General features: G+C 54.8%; 1 protein-coding gene across 4 annotated transcripts in view; it reads left to right on the top strand.

Moving 5' to 3' along the window:
• Nucleotides 1-10,900, top strand: part of Ranbp3 (RAN binding protein 3) — a 44,921-nt gene that overhangs the window by 10,560 nt on the left and 23,461 nt on the right. For 2 of the 4 annotated variants that reach the window (XM_052746831.1, XM_052746830.1), the window contains exons 2-3: nucleotides 1,677-1,732; nucleotides 7,573-7,773. In XM_052746831.1, coding sequence (XP_052602791.1) covers nucleotides 1,677-1,732; nucleotides 7,573-7,773 — 257 coding nt within the window. The remainder of the gene's footprint in view (nucleotides 1-1,676; nucleotides 1,733-7,572; nucleotides 7,774-10,900) is intronic. The other 2 variants (XM_052746833.1, XM_052746832.1) reach the window with 1 other exon arrangement.

Raw genomic sequence — 10,900 nt, 5'->3', positions numbered from 1 at the left:
GCTCCAGCAGCAGTAGGCACCATTTACTGGCCTGACAGCATCTGAGGCCTATCAGCCTCACACAGGGCCCAGGGCCTGGAGCGCCAGTCCTCCATGCTGTGACTGCCCTGCTCCCAGGTCCCAGGTAGTGGCAGGTGGCCAGGCAGCCCTGGTAGAAGGAGAGTCTCTCTTCTCATAGCCCCAGCCGTGTATTCATGAGCCAGTCCCCTGGGCCAAGGTGCTGTCCTCAGCAAGCCTGGAGTGAGGGTGGGTTGAAAGGGACCAAAATGGCCAAAGTGCTGGCTCCTTACCCATCTTACTGGGGCTGGGTGCAGAGGTGGAGCTGGGGCTGGGCATTGGCCCAGCTATTCAGCTAGGGCACAGAGGTGCTGACCGGGCTCCAGGGACCTGGCACACATCCTGTGGTGAGCTGCTCCTCTGCCCAACCTCCCCCTTCCCTGCCGTCATTTGTGTTTGCTGTGGCTACAGGAGGTTTGACCCTGGCTGGAGAGTGTGTCATTGTCTGGTGGCACTCGGGCTTCAGGTTGGGCCGTAAGGCAGATGGACGGGCATAGGTGGTCACAGGAGCACTGGGGCAGTGGGGACTGAGGTAGTGAGAATGTCACCCGTTAGCAGGGTGCCTGCTTAGGATCTGTGGTCTCAGGGTTCAGTCCAGTGTCCTGTTTCTCTAGGAGTGCGGATGGGTATGGCCTTGCTGCGTGCCTCTCTTCTCCATTCTTCTCATGCTCCAAGCGTGGAAGCACACGTATCTGCCACCCCAGGCACTGTGGCTTCTCTGGCACTGTGCCTCGTGTAGTGCCCAGGCCTGCTTGTACGCAACCTTGGGGGCTTATGGTGCTCGTGGGAGTTACCACAGCCACAGGGACACCGCTGGTCGCACACCCTGTCTCATCAGGTGCAGAACCTCGGGGCGGCACTCTGTGGTACTGCTGCAGGGGTCTTTAATCAGCACCTATAGGGCCAGGTCGGTGGTTTCTAGGGTTGCTGTCCACGAGCAGGAGCCTAACGGCCAGCTGCTTGCAAGGAGGGCATGACGGTGCACACCTTTAATCCCAGAACTTGGTTGGAAGAGACAGGAGCATCTCTGTGACTTGGAAGCCAGCCTGGTCTACATAGCAAGGCCCTGTCTCAAAAATAACAACAAAAAAAGCCATCAAAAACCTAAGTTGGTGCCCAGCTCTTAGGCAGGAGTCATGATTCTGTGGTGTCTTGCACCCTGCTGACTTCTCAAACCCCTGTCCTGCGTCCTGGCCCCGGTTACGTCCATGCAGAAAGGCCATGCCACTGAGGGGTTCCACATACAGGTGCCTCTGATAGCCTCTGAGCGGCTGGGTGTTCTGTGAGCTGCTTTTAAATGTCCCCCCATCTCCCCCCAACCCCCCAAGACAGGGTTTCTCTGTGTAGTTTTGCGCCTTTCCTGGACCTCGCTCTGTAGACCAGGCTGGCCTCGAACTCACAGACATCCGCCTGGCTCTGCCTCCCGAGTGCTGGGATTAAAGGCGTGCGCCACCGCTGCCCGGCGAAAATGTATTTTTGTGCATGTTGCATGTGTGGGTGTTGTCGGGTACCTGTGCGCACGCACTGGCACATTTGCACATGTGTTTAGCTGATGGAAACAAGAGCCGTGTTGACGGTCGGATGCAGCGTTGGGAAAACACTGATGTTTCTTTTTGCAGAGAAGCCTGCCGTCGCACCGTCTGTGTTTGTGTTTCAGAAGGACAAAGGACAGAAGGTAAGGGACCCTGCGCACTCCGCACACACCGTCCTCAGACTTGCTTTGCCTCCTAAGAAGCCAGTGAAGGTCAGGCTGACGACCAGAGCACGGGCTGTGACAGATCTCCACCACCTTCCTGGGTTCCAGTATGTGGGAGGACGGAGGTTGGTGAGGTCGAGAGTAGCAAGTACTGCGCACATCTTGGGGTTCATGGAGCATACATTTAGCACACAGCCCCCATTCTATCCCCACTGCATCTGAAGTAATCTTGGGCTTACTATCCCTGCCTCTCCTCCCTGTCTATGGGGCTGGCATCCCCCTCTCTGAGGGCGTATCACCCCAGAGGCATGTGCCGTATGTCTACTGGGCACCATGTCTGGACCTTGCCTGGTATGGAGAGGCAAGAGCCAAGGATGCCACTGTCCTTCTCAAGGCCATCCATTTGTGCTCTCCTGGACACAGTTGTCTGTAGGGGTCAGAGGCATGTCAGAAGCCAGGCTGCTGGTGGCCTGACTCCCAGCCTGTGTGACTCCTGTGCATTTGCCTCCTGGTGGGAGGCTGGCTGTATTTGACAGTGTCTGGGTGATCAGCTGGGGGCTGCTTATGGCCAGATGATGGTGCTTACAGTTGCCACCACTGTTGTGTGGTCTGTACTCGGGAGGGAAGCTGCTGCCTGCCCCCGCCTCCATGCCTGCCAGGTGACGCTGCCCGAGTGGTGGTGGTGAGCCGCTTGCCTGTCTGTTCCTATCTTTTGCTGGAGCATCTGGAGGCCCCAGGAAGCTGCTGGTTTGTTTTGGTGACAGAGTGGTTTCCAAAATGCCATGTGGCCTTCTGTCCCCAGCCTGGTGACAGCTGTGCCCTGGGGTCCTCTGCATGGTCTTCAGTGGTGAGCATGGTGTGAGGTCGGTTTGGGTTCTTTCTGTCCAGTATTAGTACTATCTGGACTTTCGAGACCCTCCTTGGATCATGTGTCGTATCTTTAGTTGGTTGTGTTAGAGCCTCCCCACCCCGCCACAGTCCCCAGCTGCTCCTCTGCTGCTGTGAATAGACCCACAGTGAGTGCTGGGCAGCTTGGCGGCTCTGCAGTTTGCATGCTTTTGCCCTGTGTTCCATACACAGAAGGTAGGTCCTTGCTGTCTTCTTGTGAGGGAAGCCCCCAGTAAGAGCTGCTGCAAACCTGAGACCAGCAGGTTTCAGCTTCCAGGGGATGCTGGGGTCTGGCTAGGTGTGAACACACCCATCTCCCAATGCCACAGTCCTTGGGGGTAACAAAGATCACTAGTTTGGGTTCATCTTCTCTAAGAGGTCCACATGACTGGCCTTAGGTGCTGACTTTGATACTTCCAAATGTGCCGTGTGTTCTTGCCAAAACCATAGGCTTTTTGGTGCTGCTCCTTTGCAGTGTGACCACCAGGCAGAAATGATGGCTAGAGCCAGCCTGAGCTACACTGTGAAGATTTGTCTCCTTATTTTGTATATAAGCATTTCTGTGCACCACAATGTGTTTTGGTTCCTGTGGAGGCCAGAGGAGGGTGTTGGGTCCCCAGAGCTGGAGTTCGAGGTGGTTGTGAACGTCCGTCCGTCATCCTTAGTCTCCCTCAGGTCCTGGCCCAGGTCACACTTGGAACAGTTTAAACAGAGACAAGAGACTCAGGTCTGAGCACTTGGGTAGACAGGAGATTCTCACAGCAAAGATATTCTTTCTTTCTTTTTTTTTTTTTCTTCTTTTTTTTTTAAAAAATTTTTTTAAACATGCATTGGTGTGAAGGTGCCATCCCCAGGAACTGGAGTTACAGACAGTTGTGAGCTGCCATGTGGGTGCTGGGAATTGAACCCAGGTCCTCTGGAAGAGCAATCAGTGCTCTTAACTGCTGAGCCATCTCTCCAGCCCAACACAATTATTTCTTGGGTACACCGTGTTATTTGGGTCATCCTACCGACCTGGTGAAATTACTCCTTTCTCCAGAGGAGAATCAGGGGCTTTGGGGAGGCCAGGACTTAGCATTGGCTGTGGCTGCATTGCCCCTTGAGCTGCTTGTAGAGGTGTGTTCCTGGGGATGGGCCCAATGGCTGCTCAGTCTTGTAAACAAAGGCTTGCATCCTGACACAGGGTCTGCTTATCTCTGTCGCTGCTCCTCATCTGGGGTTTGGGGGCAATGCTCCCTTAGTTCAGTTCTTCTTGTGATTTAATGTCTCCTCAGCAAACCCATTACCAAATCATTACAGCTACAGTTCTGTTGCCACGAGTCTCTTCTGCCTCTGCAAGGAGAGTCAGCATTCTCATCTCCTGGGCCAAAACCCTGTCTGTTTAAGCAAACAGGCACCTCAACAACAAAGTGAGACCTTTGTCCCTCTGTCCCCAGGCAAGATTAGCCAGGCTTCTCTCAGGAAGCTGTCTCCCCCTTCCTGTGTCTTGGTTTTGCTGTTATGTTTTCAGTTTTATTTGGGAAATCCTCAGATTGTCGGAAAAGATGATCCTAAGACTGGGCATAGTAGCACACACTTTTAATCCCAGCATCAGGAGGCAGAGGCCAGCCTGGGCTGCACAGTGAAACCCTGTGTGTGTGGGGGGCGGGGGCGGGTAGGGGAACAGAATGATAATAGCACTCAACCCCAGTGCTCACGTCCACCCAACATCGCCAGGGGCCCTGACCGAGGAAGGATTTGGTGCAGTTAGCACCTGGGCTGTGGTCCCTTCCATAGCACCAGGCGCAGAGTACTCCTGACTGAAGTGGTCAATGTGGAGTCAAAGTTCAGTTGTCTCAAACATCCCTTAAAGCTTTTTATGTGTGGGCTGAACTTCCTGATCTGCAGCCATCAACCGGGGGAGCAGGTACCCCCAGTTACCCGCAAGATTTGAGCTTGCCTGGGCTATAGAATAGCAGGACCCTGGCTCCAGAGAGAGCTTGGTCCATGTAAAGCAGGCTGCACTGGATGGTGGTGCAGGACTGGAAAGGGAGGAGGTGGCTCCGCTGCCTGCCAGGAGCGTCCACCTCATTTGACGCATGCACCAGCGGCTGTGTAGTGGCAGTGGCGTGTCGGCTGTGTTGCCCAGGGCGACAGGTGGCCACCTCCTGTTGTTGCCTGGGATAGGGAATCTGCCCGCTCCTGTTTGTTTTATGGGTGTTGTTTTTGGTGATGGAACCAGGAGTGTGTGTGCCAGCCCAGCATCCTAGCACCAAAGCATATCCCCAATCCAAGCTTTTGGTTACTTATTTATTAATAACTATTACTTTTATTTAGAGATGGGGCCTCACTGTGTAGTCCTGGCTGGCCTAGAACTTGCTATTTTGAGCAGGCTGTCCTGAACTCACGGAGATCTGCTTGCTTCTGCCTCCACTCCCCAGGTGCTGGGATAAAGGTGTGCACCACCACACCTGGCTTATTTATTCATTTTGAGATTAGAAATCTCGTGTTTGGGGTTAGAGATGGCCCAGCAGTTAAGAGCACTGGCTGCTCCTGCAGAGAACCTGAGTTCTGTTCCCAGCGCCCACATGGAGGCTCACAGCCATCTGTAACTCCAGCTCCAGGGGATCCGACGTCCTCCACTGGCCTCTGGGTTCATGGTGCACGTACTATTTGCAAGTCAATACTGACACATGAAAAATAAAAATGAAACCTATAAAAAAAGAGTCTCTCATAGGCAGGCAGTGGTGACACATACCTTTAATCCCAGCACTCAGAAGGCAGAGGCAGATGATCTCTTGAGTTCAAGGACAGTCAGGGCTACACAGAGAAACCCTGTCTTGAAAAACAAAACAACAGAAGTCTCATGGTCTATCGACTGCATTAGCTGGGTGATTTTTTTTTTTGGGTAATTTATTTTACGTGTATGAGTGTTTTGCCTGCATGCATGTATCCAAGGAGGTCAGAAGAGGTTGTCAAGTCCCCTGGAACTGGAACTTCAGACAGTTGTGAGTTGCCATGTAGGTGCTGAGAGTTGAACCTGGGTCTTTTGGAAAAGTAGGCTGAGTCATCTCTCCAGCTCTGTGGTCATTATTTTTAATACAGAATCTCTTATAGCTCAAGCTGTCCTTGAACTCACTGTGTAACCCAGGCTTGCCTTGAACTCTTGAACTGATCTTCCTGCCTGTCTCCTGAGTGGGAGGGTGGTGTGGGAGCTGGGAGTGGAGTCCAGGGCCTTTCACATGTGAGGCAAGTGCTCCGCAGTGGAGCCACAGCCCAGTTTTTTATTTTATTTTATTTTCAGACAGTCTTGTGCTGTCGCCCAGGCCGGGGTTCAAGCTTCTAAGGGCTGGAGTGACAGGTGTGCACTCCCACAGACTCCAGACCTTTGTCACTTGAAGACTCGTAGCCAGATTGGTGGCACAAGATTCTCTTGCTCTTCTGTCCTGTGTTCTGGGGACGCTGTTTGTGGGGCTTGGGTATGAGGCCGTCACCGCGGCGTGCCTGTGAGGCCGTCACCGCGGCGTACCTGTGAGCAGCAGCTTCTCCTCTGCGCTTGCTGTGTTGTCAGTGATAGGCGGCCGCTGTCAGTGCCTCCAGCTGTGCTCTCAGTCAGTGCTCCTCAGCCCCAGCACTGGCTCTGGGCAGCTGGTGCTCCCTGGGCATGTGACAAGCTGCTCTGCCCATTGTTTGCATAGCACCTGGACCATTTGGCTCTTCAGTGTGGCTGTCCCTGGGGATACAGGGGCCAAAAGAAGGTGGCCGGCTGGTGTGATATGGCTCAGTCCTGAAGACAGGCGGAGCCCTCCTTGTCTTTGTCCCTGGCCCCCAAGAGCCTACTGTACGCCTTCCATGTGACTCCAGTCAGCCGATCCTGGCTCCCACTTTCCCAGAAAGATGTTAAATCTCACTCTTAAGAGTAGCAGGAGGTGCTGATGGTGGCCACTGTGCTCCTGGGAAGACCTGGCACAGGAAGCTGGTGTTGTCCCTTGATGATGCTGAGATCTGAGCATGAAATGACCTTGTGTAGAAGCTTTGTAAACTTTGCCCACCCCTCTGGGCCAGGTCAGACTACATAGCCGAGACTGGCCTGGATCTCCTCACGGTCCTCCTGCCTCTGCCTGCTGAGTGCTGAGATTGCAGACTTGTGCCACCACACCTGGCCTGGAAGGAAGTTTGATGGAGCCGTTTCTTTCCACAGGGCTCTGCGCTTGTTGTATTTTCTTTTGATGGGGGTCATGTTTCAAAGTAGCACCCATGCCACATCTGGTGACACAATCCTGCGTCCCAGCCACCCGGGAGGCTGAGACAAGAGGGCCCCTGGAGCACAGGACTCAAGGTGACCTGGGTATCACAGCAAGACCTTGACTCAAATCATAGCACAGCCTTGTGGGCAAGTCATACCCTCGAGACATTTCAGTAACTGGCTGAGAACCAACTGGTGGATGGTGCCATCTGGGGCTTGGGGCCCTAGGCCACTGTGGCAGGACATTACCTCTGAGAAAGAGTCGGGGCCACAGATGCTTGACCTCGACGCCTGCAGAGCCCCCAGATCTACCTCAAAGTCTGCCAGGCATTAGCTTTTGCATCTCTTGGCTTTTTCCGAATAGGCCCACACCCAGGATGTGTGAGATGAGCCTGAGAAAACCAGAGGCCAAAGACTCTGTGGATGTCCTGGCCTCTGTCCCCTGTTCTGTCCGTTGACAGCATTTTAGTGTCTAGCTGGAGTGGCAGGACCCTCGGGGTTTAACCTCTGGTATCATGTCTCCATCCTTGTTTCAAGAGAAAGTGTCCTCATGCTGGGTCCACCGTTGTTCTGAAAAGGAGGCTCAGACCTACCTGCCCAAGAGCCCTATGCATGGGAAGGCAGAGGTAGGGACAGGGACCCTCCCCTTCCCCATGGTGTGGCCTTTTGTGTACATTGAAGGAAAATTGTCTTTTTTGCTCCCCAGTCCTCCACAGAGCACAAAGACTTGCCGGAGTCAGGAGAGGAGCCTCGGGGGGAGGCGGAGGCGCCCCGCCCTGACGCGGGGCACCCCGAATCCGCTGGGGAGCATGCCTTAGACCCTCCTGCCCCTACTGGTGCTTCCACCAGCTCTCCTCCGCCCCCTGCTCCTGCAGCCCAGCCTCCTTGTGTGCGAGAACTGGCAGGGGTAAGTGCCCACAGCCCACCCTGCACTCTGTTACCCAGGGCCACCAGGTCCCGAGCCCCTGTCCCTTTAGCCCCAAGAATCAGCTGGGAGGGGGTAGCAAGGACTGACTCAGCCCATTTCAGTCATGCCACTGACCAGGCAGAGGGACTGAGCCCCCTCTTGTCTACACCACAGTGAGAGATGGGATCTGCTTCCTAGGAGATGGGAGGGGCCCCAAGAGGAGCTGGGCTGCACTGCCACCCTTCCAGGCCCCTTCTGGTCCCATTGGCCTTCTAGGAGATGGGAGGGGCCCCAAGAGGAGCTGGGCTGCACTGCCACCCTTCCAGGCCCTTCTGGCCCCATTGGCCTTCTCCCACTTCTCTTCTCGTGAATCCGAGTGTTCAAGTTCGGGGTCTTGGGAACCCAAGGCTCTGGAGACTGAGCTTGGGCTGCAGTGAGGCAGGAGGAGGGGAAGCCCGTCCGTCCTTGGAGCACACGTGGAAGGTGCGCGTGGGTGGGTAGCAGTGGCAGGAAGTGTCTGTTTTAAAAGATAAGTGAGAGCTGGGGAGGTGGCTCAGTGGATAGGAGCATTGCTGTGAAACCAAGATGACCTGAGTTCAAATCCCAGCACCCACATGAAAGCCAGACATGGCTGCTGTACCTGAGACCCCAGCACTGTGGGGGAAGGGGTGAGACAGGAGGATCTCAGAGCTCAGTGGTTGGTCACCCTAGCCCAAAATGGTGAGCTTTCGGTTCAGTGAGAGGTGGTTTTAAAAAAATGAGTTGGAGAGCATAGAAGACGCCCACCGTCTTGAGCTGGTCTCCACACATAGGCACACTCCAAGTTAGAGAAGAGGCCAGCACCATCCCCAGGTGTGCAGTGACAGCAGGGCCATGCTTGTCCTGCATCCTCTGCAGGCCTGAGTGGTCCCCCTCTTCACGCCAGCTGCAGCCCCCAAGCCTGGGTCATGCTGGGAGAAGGTTTGACCAGGCCGTGGTCCCGCCGTGGTCCCGCCTGTCATCTGAGGGTTCAGGTTGTGAGGGGAAAGAGGTGAGATTTTATGGTGTGTGTGTGTGGGGGGGGGGTTGCTGTGGGAAGAGTACTCTGTGATGCAGAAGAGGGCTAACAGCAGACACCACATGCATCAGGGTGCTCTGATTTTACTCTGGACAGAGCACCCTTCGAAACTGCATCCAGAAGCCTCCCGTCTGGGCAGAGGCTCTGGCTGAGGAGACTAGCCAGGCTTGGTGCAAGGCTCCGCAGCCCAGGGGGCGGCTTCCAGGCTGAGCCAAGAGCAGTCCATCCCAGAGCCCTCGTGATATTAGCTGTTCTCGAGCCGGGGTCCTGTGTGGTGACCTGGGCCCACAGAGCCTGGCTTCTTAAATCTCATGGGCTGCAAACTTGAGCAACATAGTCCCCCAGATCATCCAGGGAAAGGGGCCTCCAGAGAAGGGGAGCCAGAGCTACCCCCCCCCCCCAACTGCTTACAACTTCACAGTGCCTGGAGCAGCACTGTCATACCACTTGGTGACAGCGCTGAGCCACCAGGCCAGCGTAGAGCTCTCAGTGGGGAAGCTGGGCTGGTTGCCAAGGATAGTCTCGTGGCTGGCGCACTGCACAGACACACTGTAATTTGGGTCAATTGGGCTGTAAATCCAGCTGGGTGGAATCTGATCCTGGGGATACCAAGATGAGCTCACCAGTCCCTGTAGAGCAGAGCGGCTTTCATCTGACTGTGCCCTAACTCTCGGCTACCCACAGAGCTCCTCCATTTCTCCATTCTGTCTGCACTCCATGCCATGCTTCCTGGGTATGTAGGGTGAGAGCCAGCCTTGTGATGAGCAGTTGCCCACCAAGGGCCTGTGAAGAGCCTGCTGGCCTGAGGACTCTGGAAAGACCTTGCTGTATAGCACCCACGTGCACCTGACCCTTTAAAATGCCAGCCTTGGGGACAGCTTTTGTGCTCTTTGTGGGTGTGTGTGTTTAACTTAAATGTATAGAATTGCTGGGCGGTAGTGGCGCACGCCTTTAATCCCAGCACTAGGGAGGTAGAGCCAGGTGGATCTCTGTGAGTTCGAGACCAGCCTGGTCTACAGAGTGAGATCCAGGACAGGCACCAAAGCTACACAGAGAAACCCTGTCTCGGAAAACAAAAACAAAACAAAACAACAACAACAAAAAAAAGTGTAGAATTAAACACACACAATAAACACACGCTTTTACAGTTGTGTGTGTGTAGGGGGACCAGAGGTGCATATGAGTTCTGTGCCAAGCAGGCCAGAGGCTGGGTGCCCCTGGAACTGTGGTCACAGGTAGTTGTGAGCTGCCTCAGGTGGGCGCTGGGAGCTAAGCCTCCGTCCTGCTCTCGAGCACTAAGCCGTCTCTAACCCTGAGGGTGGCCTCTTTGACGTGTCCTGTCAGCTGGCCAGCCCATAGCACCCAGAAGTGGCTTGTGTGTGCTTCTCCTCCAGCACCATTGCCAAGGCCGGCTATGGTCATGCTGTGTTTTGGGGTTTTTCTCGGTCAGGGTCTCATGTAGCTCAATCTGGCTTTGAACTCCTGATCTTCCTGCCTCTGCCTTCAACCTCCCACCTCCCACCTCTGTGGCTCTTGAGTCCCTGCTGGCAGAACTGAGCCGGTCCACAGGTCACAGCTGCTGTGAGCATCACTCTGAGCATCTTCACCCATCCAAGGTGGTACGGGGATCAGTTGGAACGCTAGCCAGGCCTTTCTCCTTGGCTCCCTGGTTAGTGAGGTAGATGCCTCATTCAACCTGTGTCTCCGTGTGTCATCCTGGAGCCCTTGTCCTTGAAGCAGTAGGACTGCTTCCTGTCCTCTGGGAAACTTCCATTCCCACATGCACCCCAGTGATGTCCCAGATGAATCCACAAGAACCTGCTCCCTTGATGGAGCTGAGCAGCAGCAAAGCAGCCATGACATGATGTTGGGAGCCGTGTGTCCTCAGACTGTCCGTATCTGTTCCAGTGGAGTGTCTGCAAGGCCAGTGATGACAGGGCCTTTACCACTCACCAGTGCCCGCAGGGTCCCCAGGGTGAATCACACTTGCAGGTTGGGCATGGATCCAGCAAGGTAGCAAAGACCCAGAGAATGTTCTCAAGGCACCCCAGAGGACAAGAGGAAGCGTCA

The sequence above is a fragment of the Peromyscus californicus genome, unplaced genomic scaffold (genome assembly GCF_007827085.1).
Source record: "Peromyscus californicus insignis strain IS unplaced genomic scaffold, ASM782708v3 Scaffold_1__1_contigs__length_55948999, whole genome shotgun sequence".
NCBI classification, from domain to species: Eukaryota; Metazoa; Chordata; class Mammalia; order Rodentia; family Cricetidae; genus Peromyscus; species Peromyscus californicus.
This window is presented reverse-complemented; position numbering and strand designations above follow the sequence as displayed.